Below are 23,242 nucleotides of genomic sequence, written 5' to 3' on the forward strand. Positions count from 1 at the left end.
TATATTCTCAATGTGTTAAATCAATATTCCTTAAAAATGCTTCCACCATATTCTCCTTTGTTCAATACATAAAATATTTTTAAAAACTAAAAAACTTTTTAAACAGCAAAAGACTCGTTTCCATTGTACAAATCCAAAATCTTCAGCCAAGTTTTAAGACACTGCTCCATAGGCTCATTCTAATCTTTAACCATGTCTAATAATATACTTGTTCCCCTCATTTTGTCCTCCAAATGAATCATTTTCATCACAACATCCATTCTTCTATTCATATTGTTTATTAGACAATAATTTGTTTACTACTACATGCAATGTACTAGAAATCATAGGTTCAAAGGTGCAGCCCCTGGCATTATGGAGCTTATATTTAGCAATACAGACACATGTAGAGCACTCATGTTGTGATTCACATAATACAGATGTACCAAGGGCTATGGGAGCATAGCAGACAGGGCAATTAATTTTGAAAAATGGTTCGGAAAGGTGCTCCTGAGCCTTAAAGGACGAACATGAATTTGCCACAGTAGAGAGAAGGAAAGGGGCATTACTCCAGCTTTCTCTCCTCTGCATAACTAAGCAGTGTCTGTCTTCAATTTCAGCCACGTCCATGACACCATTTCCTTACCACTCCCAAGTCACTGCTTGCCTCTGAAATTCCACAGCACTTTTGGTCTGATCCACTCAATTTAGAACTCATATATAGTTAATGTTGCTTGAATTATTTTTCCCAGTTTCCCCTATTGTGTCATTAACAAACAATACATGCTTACAAAATTTACTTCAGTTTCCCTTGAGCTGTTTTCAACGTAATGAAATAGGAAGCAATGTTAGATCATCTCTGAAGTCCCTGTCATTAACAATTTATACAGGGACTGAACAAGAACAGGCTACATCTTAACCGGACTGTCTGCTCCTCAAACGTAGGAACCACCTACAAGCTTCTGTATGCCCTAGAAAAAAAGCTTATGATTTCATAAATGAATTTTATATAATGATTGTTATGATAAAATATATTTGGCATTAATTAGCATGTGGTACTCAGGTGGCCAAAATTATGGAGTCAATTATATTAGCTTTGCTCTGTTCCTTGGTCCCCAACCTCACCCCCAACCCTTCTGAGGCTACAGGGAGACCAGACCTAGAGAGGAGGTATGGCTCAGGGCAAATTGAACCTCACTCCCAAGAAACTCCTCTCCAGGTGCTCCTCCACTGATACTCTTAGGATCACCATCATCACAATACAATCAGCGCTCAGCACTCAAAATAAGCAGGACGTTGAAAATACATTATTTCTCTGCTTACAACACATTTCTTTTCCCTGTTCTCTACAATGTTAATAGAAATTTTTAACAAAGCAAGTGACCAAGAATTTTGAAGAAATAGAGGAAAGGAGGGATAACATTTTCTTTATTTAAAAAAAATATTTTATTTAAAAAAAGCTCCCATAAGAGAAGCTTGATTGTAACTAGCACAATCTGGAAAATGCCCATTATCTTTAGCAGTAAGGACATTATCTCAGACTGTTGGGTCAATCCTAATTATACGACTCCCTTCCTTGTTTAGGGTGACTGAATAGTTTTGAATCTTCAGTTGTTTCATGGGAAACTTCAAAAAATCTTACCTCAAAATGTAAAATGTACACAACTTAATGGGCAGAGAAAATATTTTATCACCCAATCTCACATGAAAATAAGAGAGAAAACCAAAGCCCACAGGAGAGTATTGATAAGAAGCCTCAGAGAGTGGGAAGAGAATTAGATGAGACAAAGACCTGGATTCTAGAAAAAAATCTATCCTTTAAACAGATATGTCACTTCAGGTATGTCATTCAACAACTTTCCTTTTTTTTTTCCTCCCCAAAGTCCCACTACCTAGTTGTATATCTTAGTTGTAAGTCCTTCTAGTTCTTCCATGTGGCATGCCGCCACAGCATGGCTTGATGAGCAGTGTGTAGGTCCATGCCCAGGATCTGAACTGGCAAACCCTGGGCTGCTGAAGTGGATTGAGAGTACTTAACCACTACACCACCAGGCCTGCCCCATTAAACAACGTTTCGAAAGCTATTTCTTTATCCTCAAATGGGGTTGATACTGCATTATAGGATTTGGGCAAGAACTAGATGGAACCTGGAGAAGGTGACATTTTTGATAGCATTGGTGGTGCTGGTTGTTAATGGTGTTTGTTGTGAATGATTATCGCTATGCTGAGTCATTGTTCTCTCTTTTCTCTGAGGATAGGGACAAAAGTAATCTGGCCTAATTTTAACAATAGGAAGAAATAAAGATAAGTTCATGAAGAACTTCCTAACCATGAGAGTTGAGAAACCCTGAAACATTAACTAAGAGATTCTAGAATGACCTTTCTTGAAAATCTGTAAGGAGAATGCCAGCAGTTAAGTTTTTGGAGTACTCCTGGTATAATCTTATCTGCAAGCAAAGGAATGAATCATAGAAACTCTAGGTTTTGCTTACCCTGTAATATGTAAGGCTATCCCCTGCTGGAGCAATGATAACCTTGCCCCTGAGAAACCAGTTTGTCTTCCAATGCTTGAGGCCTTAGTGGCGCTATTTTCATTGGTGCTGGGAATTGTGTTTTCAAAAAAGCACTGAAACTTCTAAGTTAAACTCACAAAAAATGACTCACCTGGTTGCCTCCACTCTTGGGGTTCACAAACACAAGCAAGGGTTTCATGAGAGGAGAAGAGATAGGTTTTATTACAAAAGGACGACCTTTGTTTTCCTGCTGAAAGAAGAAAGCAGCACTATTGAGACATACACCCATGGCTTGAAGGGCAGCCCCAAAGCAAAGGAAGTGGGAAACCACCGCCACCACCACCACCACTACCACCTCCCCCAAAAAAACCCTATGTCTTATTTCATGGAGCTTATTCTTAATAGGACATTCCATATAAAGCTGGGAAGAAAGTATCTCAAACTATAATTTGACCCTGGGAATTAAGGCATGCTTTCGATTTTACTCTGTATACATTAAGTATTCTAGAACTGTTAGCTCTTATCTTCATCTTCATCATCATCATCTTCGGGATAATTTTCCAGGCAAGTGCAAATGCTCTGACTCTGAAGCAGCAGGAGGTTATGTTATTTTTTTTTCCTTTTTTGTAGGAATAGAAAGAATTCCAGTGTGGTTAGAGTGTAGTGAAGGAGGAAAGAGTGGTAGGCGATACGTAAGAAAAATAAGTTTGGGCCACATCCTGTCTGACAGAGACAGCTATGGAAAGGAGGACGTATTTCATTGGAACATAATGCTGAAACACTTACTTCAGTTCCTCTTTTACTGGCTTTTCTTTTAAAGCTTGTTCTCTTCTTCTTCCGATTTGAAGCCTTCAGGGAGTTCTGTAGGAAAAGAAGCAAACACCTGAGCTCAGAGGCAGACAGCCCAAGAGCTTTCCCATGCAGAACCATGTAGAAGATGATGGCAGCACATGCTGTTCGACTGCATGCTTCTCATGCTTTGACACTTCCAAGCCACTGTTCATGGGTAAGCCACAGACAGAAATCAGTCGAGTGCTTCAGAGTGAGCGACCGACTCCCCACCACACGGAGAGGCAGGGAGTTAGAACCCTGGAGGCTCTCATGGACTTCACATAACAACACATGTTATACCTGCCAACCCTCCCAGTAAAAATGGAAGAATCCCAAATTCTCTGAGGGGCTCCAGTCTCCCGCCCAACCAGGTCCGTCTCCCGCCCAACCAAGTTCAAGTTCATCTCCTGGTATGGAGATCACCTATGTGGAAATGTAAAAAAGGAGGCCATTTTTCATGTTTTTCTTTTTTTTTTTCTGTTTCCTTTTTTTTGGTAATGACTTGTTCTAGTAATAGTTATAAAATGACTCAACCCCAATGGAACTTTATGATCCAACTAGCCTATGATCAGCATTGAGGGCTGAGTTTTAAAACACAGAGTCACCTTAAGTTACTCATAATAGAATGGCAGTCATTGCCCTTTCTCTGTCTAAAGACTCATTGGTTTAAGAAGTCTTCCCTCCCCTGGTAGCCTTGATGTTTTCTTCTCATAGAAGTGCCTCCAATTGGTTGAAATACAGTGACCCCAAATTTACTTTCCCTGTCTTTCTCTTTTTAGGGATTTTATGGACCACAACTTTGTGATTACTTTAACTAACCATTTACTCAATATTTGATACAGATGCTTTGAGAAGAACTTCTCTTACAGGACAGTCACAACTCACTGGTTGAAGACAAAGCAAAACCAGATTGAATTAGTGGAGAGTCAGTAAGTAACAGATGGCCATCTTTACAAAGGCAAGATATTACGACCACATCATAGATGTTTAACCCAAGTGTTGAAAGCCTGAAACACAGAATTCTTAACTTAAAAGTTTATATATGTATATACAACATGCATTGCTTGAGCAGTTAAAGGTTTTCAAACAACTTGAAGAAACTTAGATATATATTCTTCTATTTCTTAGGGTATTTTTTCTTAGAGCATTCAAAATAAACCTTAGTCTATACTTATATTAACACATGATGGGAACTATTTAACTTTTATTTTACTTTCATTTGGACCACAAAAAAAAAATAAGTTGATTTGTGGCATGTGCTCACCAAGGATGAAGGAAACTTTCTTCAACCACCATTTGTCCCAAGGTTTTCTTCCCCCATCAGATTAAAGAATGTATCTTCAGGTTCTCTGAGTCTCACCAGAAAAGAGATCCAGAACTTCATGGGTGTTCTAGACCTCAGGTTATTTCTCATCATTCACTCTAGACTATACTTCTCCTGCAAAGAGATCTCCAAGTTTCTGTATTTCTCCTTAAGTGGATCTATTTTCATGTCCCTCTTTGGGGAAACTTTTGCATTAAAGTATTTGTTATATTTTGACTACTTTCAGTTTATTTGAAAGGGAAGAAAAACAATTTAGAACCTTTAAATGTTTGATCAGCCAAATGATCCAGGAAGAATGCTGGAAACTATTAGGCTCACAGCAACAGTCTCTCTTTGATGGCAATTAATGATGCTGAGTGGTTCTCAACAATCACTGCACATTGGTCTCACCCAGATAGCTTTTTTAAAATGCTGATACCTGGGCACCATCAAATATTCTTATTTAATCTGTTTGGAGTGAAGCCCAGGCAAAGATACTTTTTTTAAACTCTCCAAGCCATTCTAACATGTAGCCAGGGTTGCGAACTCTATTTAAAGTAGAAAGGACAGAATGAGGAGATATATATACCATGGTAAAGCAGAAGATCAATGGGATAAGAAGCATAAGCTGAGGAATCTGACAGCTTGGGTGTGAATTCTGAATCTCCCTGTTACCAGATCAGTGATCTTGGCCAAGTCAGTTGACCTTGGCCAAGTCAGTCAAACTTTTGAAATAACAGTTTCTCAATTTTAAAATGAAGTTGATAATACCTACCTCACAGAACAGTTGTGAAGTTTAAACGAGAAAAGGTATGTGAAGCAGTTAGCTTGATATCCATCCCATGACAAGCACTTCCATAAATGTGAGTTGCCTCGTTCACAGCTGTGTATCCCCAGCACCTAGCACAAATGCCTGGCACATAGTATGCACTCAAATCATTGTTGAAATAGTGAATCAATATTATTATAATTTTCAACACTTACTGAGCCTTTTCTGATCTTTGGAAAGGATCCTTAGGAAGTGAATGCGTGTCTCCTAACTTCTTTGCTGTTTTAGTTCATTTCCTGCCAAGAGCAATGCGGGATGCCAAGTGCTTACAGGAACACACTATGGGTCTTGGTTCTTGACAGGACTCAACAATTAAACTCCAAGAGCTAGGCTAATGGGTCAGGCTAAGACTACTTCCTAAACTTGCCTGAACACAGAAATCACAGCTCTCTAGGTGATTCTGATGATCAAACACATTTGGGAAACAGAAAAACACATCAAAATAAGGCTTGATGTCTGAAAACAGAGCAGGCAAGGAACTCAACTCTAATAGGGAACAGACACACAAAACAGTCTTTTTTAACACAAAGTAGCAAATACAAGTGTTTCTGAGCCTTGCTGAGCAAAATGTATCTGAAGCCTTCTTCATCTCACAGAACAAGAAGCGGCAAAGATCGAGCACAATGATTGACTTACAGTATCTGGATGCTTGTATGTGAGTTCTGAGTAAGTTACAGCCCTACAGATAGTCAAATAGCAGAAGATAAGTAGTATGCAATGCCACAGCACACATCAAAATTCCAGAGGCTCCCTTCTGTTCATTGAGAATATGTATCTGTTTCAACATATAACTTGTTTCAGAAGGCAGCATAATGCAAAGAGGAGTAGATGGATGTGAAGGCAGATTTGGATTGTGTTTCAGCCATGACAAGTCACCTAGCCCTTCTCCTCTACAATATGACTTACCCTGCCTTGGTCAGTATTATTGTGAGATTTAAACAAAATAGCATGCTTTTCAAGAATGTAAAAATTATACCAAGGAGTCATTGTGTAGAATCGTTGGTGATATGTTCAAGAAACCTTCAGTTCTTGTCCTGTGTTCTAAAACAAAGCATCCTTGTTATCGGGGGCAGCTGACTCCACGATATAAGGGTTCAATTTGCCAGTTCAACATTATCAAAACAGTGAAATGTTGTACCCTCATTTGGATTTTTGCATTCTTCTGATTCCAACAGCATTCAACCCCTGTGCATTCTGTGCCCACTGTTTTGTTAAAGTCTTAAGAAAAGATAAAGACTTTTTGTTTTCTTGTATCGGGGCAGTATTACCTTGCCACAGAAATAATCCTATCAACAAAATCTTTATTGCAGTTACGACTCCTTCCTGGGCTGTTAAGAAATTTCTATGGGTGAATCATTCAGCTGTGAATGAATCTTAACTACGTCTTATTACTCTTCAGGGATTTTCCCAGATTAAGAGATCACAAAGGACCAGTTTTAACAATCAATTTAAAGAGAAGATTTCTCATTTCATCATCCAAAATGAAGTTGTTCCCCATCATACACTGGACAAAACTGATGGATAACAGGACCGAGAGTCATGGACTTTGTCTATTAAAGAACGTTCTCACTCTGTCCCGCTTCTGCTGCACGACTGGGACAAAGGTTGTTCTGAAGATAGGCAAGCAGAAGAATAAAGAAACTCATTCTAAAAGTAAGGACAGGGTCTAAGCAGCTTCAATTAGGCATATATGGCTAAATCACAGTGATTATTAATTAACCTTTAGAATTGACCAAAGGAAATGGCTTGGGCAATTTTGAGGGATATTGTTGGTCATTGCCATTATAGTCCACGGTCCTCCAGCATTTTAAGATTATCCAGTCATAAGGAATAAGAAAAGACTAGCATGAAGACAGCCCATACAAAGCTAGGAAGAAGCTGATTGTGGCATTGTTTATAAGCAAACTATTAGAAACAACGTAAATACTCATCAGTAGGGAGTTGGCTATATAAACTGTAATATATCCATAGGATGGAATATATACAGCAGTTGAAAAATGAGTTAAATCCATCTATACTAATAGAGACTTTTCTCCAAGATTCTTTTTTTTAAAAAAACTAGGAAAGACAAGTTTTAAAGCATTATGTGTAAAATGATGTCATTTATTAAAAACACACACCTCTGGTCTCCTATAACCTGACCCGACAAAAAATTCATGTAACGCAAGTCTTGCTCCATCAGCTCCAAGCACTTACACTAGTGTTCGAATGTCTTTAACTTGTTTATCCAATCAAAATATTATCCTCTAACACTTTCAGTCCAGAGGAGAAACATTGACAACTGTAACTTTAAATACATCAACAGATTCAGGCTTGATTCTTAAAATTTAGTTTTGTTTTAATTTTAATTCCTTACAGTCATCTAACTTCCATCATCTTTTAACTTCTACTTCTCTCCAAATAATTTGGAGATGAAACCAAGCAAATCATCCAGGCAGCCCTCGTTCTCCTTACCATCGAGGTTTCACCCAGCTCCCAATTCCACAACTGGTCACAGAGTAATTATCCACTCAGAGCCAGCCATCTTTTAACAGAGAAGGAAAATATGTGGTTTCATTCCACCTCTTTACAACCCACTTTTCCTGATCATTATACATCCAAGTAGATTTCCTTTACTCCTGCTCTCTCCAGAATCATTTGTTTAGAGACAAACATCACAAATAAAGCTGACTTATTTGATAATCCATCCTAACTGTTGTGCTCAGTATGACCTGTCAACTTGCATTGTCCTTCCTTATCCCTCTTCCCAGTGACGCCTCCTGCATCCTTCAAGACCAAACACAAATGACATATTTTCCATTTAGCCTCCACTGATCTCCACAACTGAAATTGCTCAACCCTACTCCATGTTCCCACATCTTAGGTAGCACTTACCACTGTCTGCCTTAGATGTGTAGGCCTCTCACTGACCATTGCTGATTTAACCAACCTGTTTCATCCCTTCCTCTCACCACCCTGTGTCTCTCTCCTAAAAGATGCACATGAATCAAAAAGGCAAACCTTCACAGATACCAGAAGGCCACTCTTTCATTAGACTTACATGTGGCTGAATTCCTCTTCCAGAATCCACATTCTGCCCAGCGATTTAGATGGTTGTATCTGTTTTCCCACTAGAGAGTATATACTCTTTGTGGATATCAGATGAACATTTGATTCACCTTTGGACCTCCCACTGCATATAACAGCATCTTTTAATGTGGCTAAATAAATGTTTACTTAATTCAATTAAGAATATCTTCTTTATCATTTTTAAGCAGTTAATAGAATATAGAAATATTATCGGTGTATAGAAAAAAGAGATATGAATTCTAAAAGTTGGAAAAACATTTTATCTGCTGTTCTTCATCTACCTTCCAAATTCCCTCTTTTAATCATTTCCCATGTCTCCAATTAATCCTCTAATTTTACTGCTTCCACACAATCGCCAACAGGTTGTCACCCATGCTCCACACTCTACAAACTACAGTTTTGATAACAACCCTTGTTATTTTTCTAATGTCTACAGGGTGTAACAGATGACTGCCCTATTTTTCTTTCCAATTTTAATAATGAAACTCCATACTATCATAATTCTATCCCTGTTTTGCAGGACTCTCTTCTTCCTTTCACTTTCTGCATGCGGATGCCCATCTAGTCTTCTTCTACTTTTTTATTGACTTTTTCCCATGAGGTAGGCATCATGCTAGTGAGCACACAATCCCACTACAGTGTAAAGTACAACAGTTATAGTCGTATTGCAAGGTGTGCTTGAGTGCACAGGAGACGCCATGCTGTGGCCCCTACTCTTGTCTCTCTCTCTACACTCTCCATGAGAAATCTCATCCTCTTTGATTGTAATACAGATAGCTCAGGGATCAATAACTCCTATCCTGACCCCTGTATGACTATCCACTGTTGTCATCTGTCATTCCAGCGCTTCACCTGATACACCCTGCACTCCTAAAAGTCAACAAGAAGGAAAATAACAAGAGCTAACATTTGAGTGTTTACAATGAGCCAGCTGTTGTTCTGTGTGCTTTATTTTTTTGTTTCTTAGCTCAGTAGTCCTCATGAAAACCCTATGCATTAAGTACTAGTATTATTTACACTTTGCAGATGAGAAGCTGAAACAAGAATTTAGGTTGTTTGAGCTTGTACAAGTTATTAAGTGGCAAATCAAGTTTAGAAATCGAGGCAGTCTGGGTCCTGAGCTAGAACTCTTAACCACTATTATATAGGCCCCCAAACTCATCATACACCAGCTTTTAAATAGAATTTAGTTAACTGATTAAGTTACTTGATAGTTTTGGAGCCCATAGGAGGAAGAACCACCAAAATGTTTAAAGATATCTGATTCAGCCAGGCTTGCAATAGTTAGACAGTGAGGCAGCATGGCAAATCATTAAAAGCTTGGTTTCCAGAATCAGAATTCCTGGATTCAAATGCCACCTCAAACTATTTAACAACTAAATAGCCCCAGGTAATTTATTTGACTTCTCTATTCCTCACTTTCCTCAGCTGCAAAGTGGGAATAATGGGATACCTGCCTCATAGAGTACAGTGATGATAAAATGAGATACTGAATGTAAAGTACTTAAAATGTTTCCTAACACATATAAAGGCATTCAATAAATGTTAGCTCTCCTTATTCTTATTAAAATGTCCTGAACACAGAAGACAACAGAAAGGCACATGATGAAAAAAATCTGGACTTTAGCATCCAGACCGTGAACTGTAAATACCATCTCCCATTAAAAGTAACCAAGACTCCTCAGAGAAATGGCTGATTCCAGGTATGGACAGGAAATGCACACGATGTTCCTGGCACATGGTGTTATTCCCGAAACTAAGGAAGCTATCACAAACCTCATGGTTCATGAAAAATGGAAACAGGAACCACCCGGAAGGAGTTCTAACTGGTCAAAGACGAAACAATATAAATTTAAGAAGAATAATGATGCTAGTGTATGGAAACACATCATATATATCACATAATAATGTAAGTTCATAATTCATAATGATACTTTCTAAAAACCACCACCACTCTTAGCTACCTAATAAAATTTGCTAAGGTATCAACGTATAATTCTGAAAATTTACAAATAAAGGCAAATACTCAAGCGTTTGTCATGTATTTGCTGGTAATAAGGGAAAGGTCTCTCCACAGGAAAATCATAGCTAAAAACTGAGGAGTAAAAATTGGAGTCACCCTTTGGCAACTCCTAAAGAAACAAAAGATTTTAGGTAATAATCTTTAATGGATAAAACAACAGGTGAAAGGCTGATGGACAACTTCACAATAGCTGGACTAGGATGATAGCTCCTGAATTCACTGATCAATCTTAACACCACTGAGAGTGAGCAGCCTGACATTATGTTCCTTTGAAAGCAACACCATAGAAATACACTCTACCACCCGTGTAGTCCTTTTGCCAAAAAATCAAACCTGTATCTAATTGAGTCTATATATCTAAGTATTATTTTACAAGAAATGTAGACAATAAGGGAAATCATTTTAAAACACAATAAGGATACAACCAGCCAAAATTAAAATGAGAAATTCTACAGGTAAAGTGACCCAATTTATTCAATAAATAAATGGCATGAAAAGTGAGAGGGGACTGTCAGAAATTAAAAGAGACTTAGATATGTCAACAAAAAGTCAGTTGTGGACTTTAGATCCTGGTTTGAAAAAAATAACTGTAAAAAGGTTATTTTTGAGGCAACCAGAAAATATTTTAAGTAGTTATTCATTTTGATGGGTGAAGTAATGGTATATGGTTGCCTTTTTAAAATGCTATTTTTGCTTCTCTAAAATGAAGTATTCACAGATTAAATGATATGCTAAAATTTGCTTTAAAATACTGTAGCAAAAGAAAAAAGGGGGAGACTTCCACTTCCAGGAAGACAGAGTAGATGAGGTGGAACCAGGAGAAAAATGGATGTGGCTATGAAAAGGTAACACAATGGATACCTGTGGTGATAGGCTGTTCTGTATCTTGACTGAATCAACGCCAACATCCTGGTTGTGATATTGTACATAATACTGCAGGATAATACCATGAGGGGAAAATTTGTAAAGTGTACATGGGATCCCTCTGTGTTATTTCTTACAACTGCATGTGAATCCCAGAATAAAAAAAAAAAATTAATTAGGAAAACAAAAAATATGGTATGGCAGGGGCTGGCCCCATGGCCGAGTGGTTAAGTTCGCGCACTCCGCTGCAGGCGGCCCAGAGTTTCGTTGGTTCGAATCCTGGGCGCGGACATGGCACTGCTCATCGGACCACGCTGAGGCGGCGTCCCACATGCCACAGCTAGAAGAACCCACAACGAAGAATATACAACTATGTACCGGGGGGCTTTGGGGAGAAAAAGGGAAAAAATAAAATCTTTAAAAAAAAAAAATATGGTATGGCAGAGGATAGATGAAACAACAGTGGCAGACAAGTTCATGATTATAGAAGAATTCACTACAATCTTTTCTCTCTCTTCACTTGCTTGAAATTTTCTGTAGGAAAAAGTCTTTTTTAAAGTTTAGAAAAGTAAACTTATAATTTCCCTTCAAAGTGGTATCATCTTCTGATTTCCCTAACTAGTCTATCTCTAGTCTGTCAAAATTCCACACCACTAGGTCATCCTACACACTCTTGCTAGTTGTTTTTGTCTAAAATACAATTTTCACTCTACCACGCCTTTGCTTAAAAGGATAAGTTCACACGTATCAAAAATTCCCCCCAGTCAGGCGTGAGCAACCCTAGGCTCATCTCTGGCACACCCCTACATAAACCTTCCACTGCAGTCAAGCTAGCCTCATAGTCCCATGAACATAATTTTGGACCGGTACCCTTGCTCATGCATTTTCCTGCCTGCTATTTCCTCTCCTCTCCACTCATCTAAATCCCACCCACCTTTAAAGAGGCAGAATAAACCCCGCCTCCTTCATGAAGCTCTCTCTGATCTTTCCTTAAGATAACTACATGATTCTTCGGAGCAAGGATCATGTATTACATCACAATGCCTACTAGCCTTCCTGATACCATCATGGTTCTCGATGAAAACATGTTGATTTAACTGAATATTTAATATAAAGCTCATGGAGAGATTACTGAATTTTACAGAAAAAAACAAAGAAGTAAAAATGTTAAAGAGATTTTAAAATAACACTAAATGGGAAATCAGTACCCTTGAATTTCGGATGCAGTACTGTACTTAACTTGCTATGTCACCTTGGGCAACTCATTTAACGTTTCCTGGCATTTGGTTCTAAAATGGAAAATGAAAGGACTAGATTCCCTCTTTTTTAATGTGTAGACACTGTACTTGTCTCTAGAAACGATTTCCCAAGGGGCTTCCATGGATTGTAACTTGAAAAGATTATTCCTAAATGTTACTCACCAACAAAGGCTAAACTTTATATCAAACACACAAAGTAAAACAGCATCCTTAATCCACCAGTTTTTAAGTAAAACTGAGTCAACGAGGATGAATTGCATGATGATTTTGCAGACCATATGAAGTCGGATTGCCTTATCTTTTAAAGATATTACATTCAATAAGACTTCCTAAGGTACTTGCACCCTAGGGGAGGCATAATCTTCTCCCTGTAGCACTAAGTCTGCCATCCCATAACTTGGAGCTGTTTAAGATGTATAGTATAAAGGTAGAAATGTTTCTATCAAAGATTATGACCTTGTTGAGAAACTACCAAGGTTTCCCAGAATATTGCAGTAGAGACTATCTAGGACAGAAAGTACAACAAGGATTGAATACAGAATGAGATTAGGTATTAAGAGGATAAATTCTACTTTGCCTTAAGAAAAGTGTGTTGCTCTCTAAGCAGGCCTTGTGTATTTAGGAAGGTCATGACCCACAGTCTGCCGTTCAGGTTGGAAGTGGTGGTAATCTCAACCAAACAATGAAGCCTGCACAGTTTGCCCTCACATTCATTCCCTGGGGATGCCCAGGCTGGAAGAGAAGAGAGTTGTATAAGAATCAGCTGTAAAGGAATTAGCTCTACCCACCACCAGTACTTTAAGGAACTCAGGAGAACACCCATCAAAGAGAGCATCATTAGCATATGAATGGAGAGGAAACTTTCCTGCTGTGGAACTTTGATTTCTTTAGGAAAGGGAGGCTGGTTCCATGAGAGAACCCAATGCTAATGGGATGAACTGGGAAAGCTAAGCACGGGACCATGGGGATGAGTGAGCAGAGATCATAGGAACCCAGTGACTAGTCAGGGGGAGAAAAGCAAGAAGCAGCAGTTACTTTTTCTCTGCACTGGCCCAGCAGCACCAGGGTCCCGGCAGTTACCTGAGGTTTCTTCACCTTAATGATCCAGGTGGGTGGGACAATAACAGCAGCATGAGCCCCCAGGGAGCAGGGTTCCTCAATGTGATGCAGCATGAAGCAGGTCACCTTATTGTGAAACTGAAGAAAAAAATAAGCCAATAAACAATTCTGTGCAAATGGCAAGCTGCAAAAAGAAAGAATAAGTCCGTGCACACACGCTCATGCATGCATAGAGACACACACATACCACATGCACACACCGAGGACACATGCTCCTTATCATGGCCCAACCAGCTCCAGGAGCTCAAGACCAGATTTCCAATTCATTTCACTTTACAAACTGATAACAGTTGATATCAATCTTGTAGGACAAAGCCAGAGAAAACTTCATAACCTCTTAATAGGATATTTACACAAAGATGTTAGAGCTTTGGAGGGTTCTATTAATCCTAACTTTGCAGATAATTTTGTTTCACTTGACTTGTGCTGGTCACAGACTCAGCTGATTTGGGATAATGCTGAGAAGGAAATGAAGACAAGCAGAAAAGCAGCACCTACCATCTGCCTGTCCTTTCTCTATCCATAGATGTAAATCCTTCCCAGGTAGTCCTTCCAGTTTAAGAGACTCAGGAAAGAAGATGCCTCTTCTAGAGAGTTGTTAATCCAAGAAGTAACAAAGAACAAAGACATTGCTTCTGTTGGGTTTCTAGGGCCTCTAAGAAATACAGTGGCCCTATTACACTGGGCAAGTCTAAATGTTTTGTTTTGTTTAAAGGAAGGAAAGAAATGTAGAGTAATGATCATAAGCTTTACTCTAGACCACAATGCACTGAGTGACCTTAGGCCAAACACATCTTCAATCATCTTTTGTGTGGCTGTAAAGTGATAATGATGTTTGGTAACATTTGTTTTCTAATAAACATAAAATCCACGTTACACAATAATTACGGGTCTTAGTTTTAATCATAGTGATTTTTTAAAACTTTAACATCAGTTTCTACTCGGATTATACTTAATGTGATCACATAATTTATCATCTTAACTGGAACAATTTTAAGAATAAAAGGGAGCACTGATAATAATTATGCTGGAACGACAGACATAAATTACGACTGTCTCAGGAAAATTGGCAAATGTGGCCACTCTGAGGATATCACATCAGGGTGATTTTCTCATCATTTCTGCATATCCTCAAGATCTGACATGCTCTAGCAGCTAATTACTAAATCAATTAATCATGAAAAACAGGTTAATAAATTAATAATTCCCCATACCACCAGTTATTTGTGATCTGCAAACAATTTGATATACCAGAGAAATGCTACCTGAATACCTCTTCAAAAGTGATTTTCTTTTAGCAATTCAAATAGACCCCCAAAATGAATGGCCATTACATTTCCAAAACGGTAGCGATCTCAGAGATGACCTATTTCAACTCTCTCAATTTATACCTGAGTAATTTCCGATCTAGAGAGACTAAGAGGTATGTCCAAAACTGCACAACTTTTAAGTGGTAGAGTCAGGACCTGAACACAGGAAACCCAGCTTCCAAACCCAGTTTTTTTCTGCTGCAGAATGTGCCCATTGAGGGCACTTATTTGTCTGACATCAGATATCCTGGAAGGGATTACCTGTAGTGTTAAAATATACCACCACTGTAATATGTCTTGAAATGTTTTGTATTTTTAGTCCTTGCAAAATCACCTTCTACAGTGTGAGACCCTGGGAAACTCAAAGATATGGGGAATGGACCAAAGCTCTGCCACAATGGTCAAGTCAAAGTTGTCTTTGTAGTAAGTTAATTGGACTATTCACTAATGAAGACAGCACACATGTTCACTGTAAAGTGGGATGGAGTTCCCAAATTAATTGACCTTGGATAAACCATCTAACCACAGCCTGGGAGCTGGAGGGGAGGAAGCAGATACAGCCTGAGCCCACTGCTGCCAATGATGCCATTCCACAAGTAAGGTCTCACCAGATCAGGGAAACCAGCAGCATAGATATCGTGGCACACCACCAGGGACATCTGGACCCTGAATCTGCTTCTTCCTCTCCAGGAGGAAATATTGCCTTGATGGCATAGTTTCATTCAAGGACCAGGATGACCTTATATTTGTCAACATGTTCTTGAACAGAAGCACAAAGACTATCTGCAACAATTAACTGAAAGGAGATGCCAAGAATAAAAAATGTGGCAGGATGGTAACACAGCAAGTGCTGAACTGTCCAGACCAATACATCCCTACCCAGTGACAGTAGGTTCTCCTGACACGTGGGGTCCAGGGAAATTATTCTAGAGAGGTTATTAGGTTGACCCTTATGCAATTGCCAAAAGTCAAAAGTTTTTGATCCACAAAAGTGTCAATTTTATGTGTTTCAACTAAATGCATCTGCTCCTGCCCCATGGCCTTGTTTGGTTAGTTAAATCTGATGTGTGTAGAGGGCTGAAGTCTTCATGCAAACCCTTAACCAGCTGAAACACGCCAGCCCTTTCTTTTCAGGTTGGCTGTGCAATGAGAGGACAATGTATCCCAGTTATACAGTCACTCAAACGAGTAGCTGAGTTGAGAAATTAAAGCAGGGGTCTGCAAACTTTTTCTACATAAAGTCCAGATAGTAAATATTTTAGCCTTATGGAGCCATACTACCTCTGTTGCAACTACTTGACTCTGCCATGACAGCACAGTCAGTCAGATTGGGCCTATGGGCCATAGTTTGCTAACCCAGTAGCTAGAGTACGTATTGTCTGGTTAAAAAAAGAAAAGTACATAGGCAAACAAGTAAGAACATGAGCCATCTGGTTGGGACAGAGGTGTTAACAATGGAAAAAGGATAGACAAAAGAGAAAAAATAGGGAAATTACCAGTGGATCCTAATGAATATACAGTCATGCATCACTTAACGACAAGGATACATTCTGAGAAATGCATCTTTAGGCGATTTCCTCACTGTGGGAACATCACAGAGTGCACTTACACAAACCTAGATGGTACAGCTTACTACACACCTAGGCTACATGGTACTAATCTTATGGGACCACCGTCGCACATGCAGTCCATCGTTGACTGAAACGTTATGTGCTGCACAACTGTTTACGTTCAAATGTAAGGAAGAGTTACATTTCAACGAGTAGATAGACAGCTATAACAATATCCAAACCTAAACGACAGGCACAAGATCACACTTATCCTAACACAGCCCCATAGAAAGTCACCTACATCAAAAACAGAAGAACCAAGATGCCTGGACCCCTGTGTTAGAGGGATTATCTCACATGGCACGTTGCTTTATGTCGCCACTTCCTACCAAAGGAGGAATTGTCAACGATCTAGTGTAATGGAAAGAAAAAGTGGTCTAGGAGTGAGAAGTCCTCAATTCCAGACCCAGGGTCAAAACCAGGAGAGGATTTTCTAGGCTCTGATCCTAGGCTTCAATGTATGTAAATGAAGGGGTTAATTTATCTCTATAGTTTCTCCCAGCTCATATCTGCTATAGTTCTACAGTTTTAATCTGTCTTTTTTCCTCCAAGGATCCTATGTGAGAGAAATAATACATAAATTAGGATAACTTTCCACTTACAGACAAGAACTCAAGTGATGACATAAGCCTGTGTTGATAAAACGTGAGTCTACTTTGTTGTATTTCTTCCCAAAACTTACCGCCTGCTTGCACCAGGAACAGCTGATAGCCACAATCTCTTTACTGTGGAAGGAGAACTTTTGCTGGAAGCCCTGGGATGTTAGGACAAGAGATAGAGAATTTAAAACCACTTCAATCACAACATGCATTTGACCTCTTAAAGTCCAATGAAGTGAATATAGCTAGAACTGTCCCCACCATTCAAGGTAACTGGGGCTGCAAATGCCACATTCTCCACCCTCTACCACGCAAGAGTTCCCTATTCCTGAACCACCTGGAGCATGAGAGAGGAGGCACAGTCTTTGCTACATCACTAACTACTCAAAGTCAGTCACAGAAAGAGTCGTGGGCTTTTTTTTTCCCCAGATAAATGTGGTTCTGACATGTTTTTATTATAAGCAAAAGAAAAGCCACTATTAGTTCATATGGTTCTTTACAACAATGATCATCCACTTCAGAGATTCTACACACCTTGAACATCTGAGAACCCACAAAGAGAGAAATGAAGTATCAGAGAGTTAGGACCTAGAAGTCAGGGTCTGGGAGAAGTCCAAGGGCATAGGAGGAAATCCAAACACTTTCATCATCCCCTTGGGATCTCAGGACTCCAAACAGCAGCTTTCAATTTTTATTCTTCACCAGCAAGTAGCAATGAGATTAATGGAATGACAAACACAATCCTCTTAAGTGAACAAGCAGAATTACTTTTCCATCAAGAAAAGAAGAGGTGCTTCTTGGGCTGCTGTGGTCCCTAAATAATTACCAGAGAAAATTACGCAGTAATGCTCAAAAATTTTTTTAGCCTCCCCAAAGCTGACCCATTTATATCTGCCTGTGGAGTCTAAACCCAAACAAACTAATGCAGAGCAATGACAAAAACATTTTAAATCAGGGCTTTTGTAGAATGATCAGAAGAAACACAGAAAGATGTGACGAGCAGGAAAGCTATTAAGGCACTGGCTGGATAAGTCTTGCTTGATATGTACAGACAATTCTAAGTTTAAAAAATCAACACATTCTTAAAAGAAGTCCCAATGGCATTTTTGCAGTTCTCATAATTCCTACCTATCTGCAGCACTGTACACACTGCAAAGCATTTCCTCCTTTTTGAACCTCTCACCTCTCTTGGTTTCCTAAAACACATCCAGGTTCTCCTTCTACCTCCCAATCTCCTGCCTGTGGACATCAGACCAGGACCAGTTTCAGTCCTCTGTGCTCTGCGATTTCTCCTTGAATCCTTCTCTTTTGCCCCAACTTCAAATCTTACTTCCAGAAACATAACCTCTTCTTAACATCAGATTCTACTGGATTTTGAAAAATTTCTCCATCAATAACCCTTTCTCAACAATTTAAGTGATCATATAATCACTCTCAGCAGAGAGCAGTGAACATAACAATCCTGAGATGGCTATCCTGACAAAGGCAGGCTTGCAAGGTGGGCCCTTGGCTGGCATCTGAGAACTTGGGTTTTAGAAGGGTTTCCCAATGCCAAGAACAGTTAAGGGTGGGTCACTGTGCCTAGCCTGTTTATACAAACAACGTGGTTGATGCCGAACACCTGTTTTCCTTCTGGGATTCTGGAAGGTAGATACGTGCTATGCAGAGGATGCTTATGTAATGAGCCCCCAATAAAAACCCTGGGCACTGAGTCTCAATGAGGCTAATAGACAATATTTAATACGTGTTGTCACAATTCATGTTGGAGGAATTAAACCCATCCCATGAAACTCTGTTAGGAGAGGCCTTTTAGAAGCTTCTCCTGGCTTCCTCCAGACTCTGCCCCATGTGCCTTTCCCATTACTGATTTTGTTTTATGTCCTTTTGTTGTAATAAATTACAGCTGTGAGTAACATATGCTATGAGTCTTCCTAGTGAATCATCCAAACTGGGGTGGTCTTCAGGACCCCTAACACTCTCATGTCCCTCCAAACAATGAGTCTTGCTATGCCTCCTTTTGTCAACGATAGTATCATTTCCCCTAGAAAAGGATGCACTGTTTGCAAAACACACATGGACTGAATTATTAGAACAGGTTTGGTGTCTGCATGTTTACTGGAGTGGTGGCCAGCAACAACCCACAGAGCATGCAACACCTGAGAGTTAGAACTGCCTGACAGAAACAGCTTACAGAGAGGACACAAAGTCCAGTGGCCAAAGAGTTAGGTATGCAGGTCCTTTCAAAGATGAGGCATAAACTATTCAATGCGAAATAAGATGGCATCAAATATGCAGGAAAGACTTCACATGAGAGTCACTTGAAAAGTTCCTCAACATCTCTCAAGCAACTTTTGATAAACTGGGTAAATATAAAAACCGAATAGAATTTCTCTTTAGAGCTATAGCAACAATTGGACTATGTGAGGAAAGAAGCTAGCAGCCAATAAGAAGTATATTGAAGCTGGTGCAGTGCCTGAGCAGGGACTCCTGAGGACAACCTTGGCTGCACAGCTGGATGCTCCCACCTGGACCCCATGTCCAGCAGGCATCAAGCTCTTCATATTTGGATATCTGCTCCATTTCTAACTTGTCTCTCCATGGACAGTTTGTTTCTCCCTGTATTCTTCATTCTATCCTGGGTACTGCCACCAGGGAAAACGCTGTTCCACATATCAGCCTCCATCTCAAAATACTCAAATAACTACTCCTTTCCTCAAGTTTACAGAACAAACTATTCATACTGGCATTCAGGGCCATCCATAATTTTCCCAGCCAATTTTTCTACATCAATCTCCCACTCCTCACTATTATAAATTCCTGTCTATAGTGAGATGGGTTTAATTATATTCCACAACATGCTTTATTCTTTTATATTTCCATTTTTTTGCCCACTTTGCCAACTTTTTTTTTGCTGTTTTGTTATTCCCAACCCACCACGTAGAATGCCTACCACTATTTCACGTACAGCATCTGAATTTTACTTTCACTACAAAACGTAAAAAAGTCTTCCAAGATCACCTCATTTCACCGTGATCTCTCCTCCTAAACAATAGGCCTTACTACCTTACTCTCCTTGGTATTAATGAACAGCTGCCCTAAGATCCTGGTTATTTTATGTGCACATGTATTATCTCTCTAACAGAATTATAAGCTCTTTGAGAGAAGTCCTTGTAATATTTCTTAATAGGTCTCCACAACTTAGCATAGTTCTTTGAACATCATAGGCATGACATGAATATTTTCTGATTAATTGAATAAGAAAGTCATCCGATTACAGGTTGATCCAATTACAAACTTAATGCTATCTCAAATTCCTAACCGAAACCACCCTTTCCCCGCACCCTCCTCCAACCCCCATGGACACAGAAAACATGATAGGATTCTAATCTTCATTTTTAAGTCTGTGATATTGACATGCTGCATGGCTGAAAATCAATGTGATAGAATTGGTGGCATGACAGCAGCAGTAGCAACAACTAGAAATCTGCTGAATGTTGCTGTATCAAACGTCCCAGTAAACAGTCTTAAATGCTATTACCCGGCTACTATTCCATCAATTCATACATCATGATTGTATATCAAAATGAAGCTGATGGAGAGATGGCACAGCTGAGAACAGTTCTCGGATCAATCGTTTAACCTTTCCAATTTCTCCCTTCACTTGAAAATGGGAATCAAAATACAAACCTCCCCTACACCACTAAGTAGTTATAAGCATCAAATGAGGCAAGGTATTTGAAAAGTTCTTTATAATACTGTATAAATGAAGGAGTAATTTTATTGCTAAGATCCATCAAGTGGAACCTCATCCACCATCTTGCTGACAAAGTCTTACAGTGTCTAACGTGACGAGCAATACTCTATTCGATGGTACTGAGTGAGTGTATTAGCCCACCCTCCTGCTCAATACCGGCCTTCTGGCTTCAGGGAGAAACAGACACTGTAGTCCTGACAGCCAGGCTGATACCAGAAACAGACAACAAGTCCAGCCACAACTGGGGCGCTGGGCACTGTGCTGATGCAGAATTGTGGTGGGTCCCTTGGAAATGAGCCCAGTGGTAATCAGCTCTGCTCCTTGTTTTGGATTCTAGTCTGGCAGAGTCACAGCAGCCATGGCTTCAGGGTTATCATCTGACATTGAGACAGAAATAGAACCACATCAGAGCCTTCATGGACCAAGTTCCCACAGACCACCTGCAATGGGGAGATTTTGACTGGGATCTCAGCACAGCAAAAAGAGCCAGATTCCTAATTACCCAATTTTAAATGCTGGCCCAAATCTGATATTATGGCACTGACAGATGCCCTGACTGAATTTCAACCGACTCTGTGATTAAGGGCTATTTTGTTCATCATTATCAAAGAAGAAAATAGGAATGTGAGGTCTGATGCTCTGCATCTAACTGACTTGAGAATTATAAATACCAAGAACCTTGAGGAATAAGGTCACTTTTTTTTTCGGTTGAGTTTTTTAATCAAGTTCAGTCCTTGGAATAAAGTTTAAACACTTATTCCGAGCAGCTAAAGCTTTGTTGTCTCTTTTTCTTCCACAATCTAGGGCATACACCAAAGGAACTCAGTTTTATGGCCTTGGCTGCAACCGGAAAAAAGGGCTTTACTTGAATCAAACTGAAATTATTTCATTGTTTACGTATTTAACTGAAGTTTGAGTGAGGGAATCTCCTGACCTGATTCCCTTTTTGATTTGACCTAACATAAGAGTCGATACCGCTCTTGCCTCCAAAACTTTAAACAATAACAAAATACACCTCTCCACATCCAATCGCACGTTCAAGGCTCACGAAGTATTACAAAAAGGCAAACCCAAAGGAATTAAAAATAAGACTAAATCAATATTATCTTAAAACAAAGAGCTTCAAACATTTTTGCTCAAATACTCCCTATCCTATTTGAAAACTATGTATACTCTTTTACATATTTTATATTTAATATCTAAAATGTTCATCATAGGTTTAATTAGATGCAAAGTTCATTATTTCTAGCAAAATGAAAGCGAACTTTTAAAATAAAACTGTTATACCACTCTTGTAAATGTATCCAAGGGGAAATAAATACCACAGCGATTTGAAACTCACTAAAGTAAAAGGAAATGTCCCCAGTGAGAGCAGAACTTTGCTAGACGATCTCAAACTGGTTGTGCTGTTTCAGTGCAACCGCTTTCAAGCCGCTGAAGCTGAGAAACTGTGCCAGATGAGCATCTCATCAGCTGAAGCTGATAAATAACCTCAACCTTTGAGTGACCCAGGGGCAGACCCACACCAACTTAATTGAAAACTTTTTTCTAACCAAAAAAAAATGGCACTTATTTGACCTTTGAGCGAACCACATGCAGGCTCACACAAATCTAATTGAAAACTTTTTTCTGACTAAAATGGCCCCAGTTTTAACCAGATATCTCAGACTATGGACCAATTCTGTCCTACTCAGAGTGCACCTTTCAATCTTTAAGTAGCAAAGCCACCATGACTTTTTTCCCTCAACGAACTATTCAGTTTTCCACTGGTATGTGTACCCTTGCCTCGCAATGTGAATCACTGCATATGAGGCTAGTTTTGTAATATGGCTTTTCTTGGTTTTATCACACTCTAAAAATGGCAGCACTACTATCCTAGTCTGTGCAAGATTAGGGTTTATTTACTCATTGAAATCCTAATTTACTTGAACTTCCTAAGTTTGCTATACTGATTTTACTGGCCTTAAGCTAAAATTTTTTATAAACATTCAAGATTTTCAAAATGTAAACATATGTGGTCATCTAAATTGAATTATAATAGTGTCTTTATAAATGGAATTACAGTAAGCAATATCTTTATAGCTTCTGACAGTGCTGCAAATTATGTGAAGCTACAGTTACTTTATTTGAATTATCTTTGAAAAATCTAAATGCTTGTCTATTGGTGTAATTATATTTTA

At 39.2% G+C, this 23,242-nt stretch overlaps 1 protein-coding gene across 7 annotated transcripts in view; it reads right to left on the reverse strand.

Moving 5' to 3' along the window:
• The window catches only part of DGKI (diacylglycerol kinase iota), a 429,721-nt gene that overhangs the window by 200,970 nt on the left and 205,509 nt on the right, over nucleotides 1-23,242 (reverse strand). For 3 of the 7 annotated variants that reach the window (XR_011504777.1, XM_070514267.1, XM_070514284.1), the window contains exons 7-11: nucleotides 17,392-17,463; nucleotides 13,751-13,867; nucleotides 3,624-3,746; nucleotides 3,279-3,353; nucleotides 2,644-2,742 (exon numbers count right to left, since the gene is read on the reverse strand). Coding sequence is in view for 6 of the 7 variants with exons in the window: in XM_070514267.1 (XP_070370368.1) it covers nucleotides 2,644-2,742; nucleotides 3,279-3,353; nucleotides 3,624-3,746; nucleotides 13,751-13,867; nucleotides 17,392-17,463 (486 nt within the window). In the remaining variant the exon portion in view is untranslated. The remainder of the gene's footprint in view (nucleotides 1-2,643; nucleotides 2,743-3,278; nucleotides 3,354-3,623; nucleotides 3,747-13,750; nucleotides 13,868-17,391; nucleotides 17,464-23,242) is intronic. The other 4 variants (XM_070514275.1, XM_070514291.1, XM_070514273.1 and 1 more) reach the window with 3 other exon arrangements.

This window comes from Equus asinus, chromosome 1, assembly GCF_041296235.1.
Source record: "Equus asinus isolate D_3611 breed Donkey chromosome 1, EquAss-T2T_v2, whole genome shotgun sequence".
Lineage (NCBI taxonomy): Eukaryota > Metazoa > Chordata > Mammalia > Perissodactyla > Equidae > Equus > Equus asinus.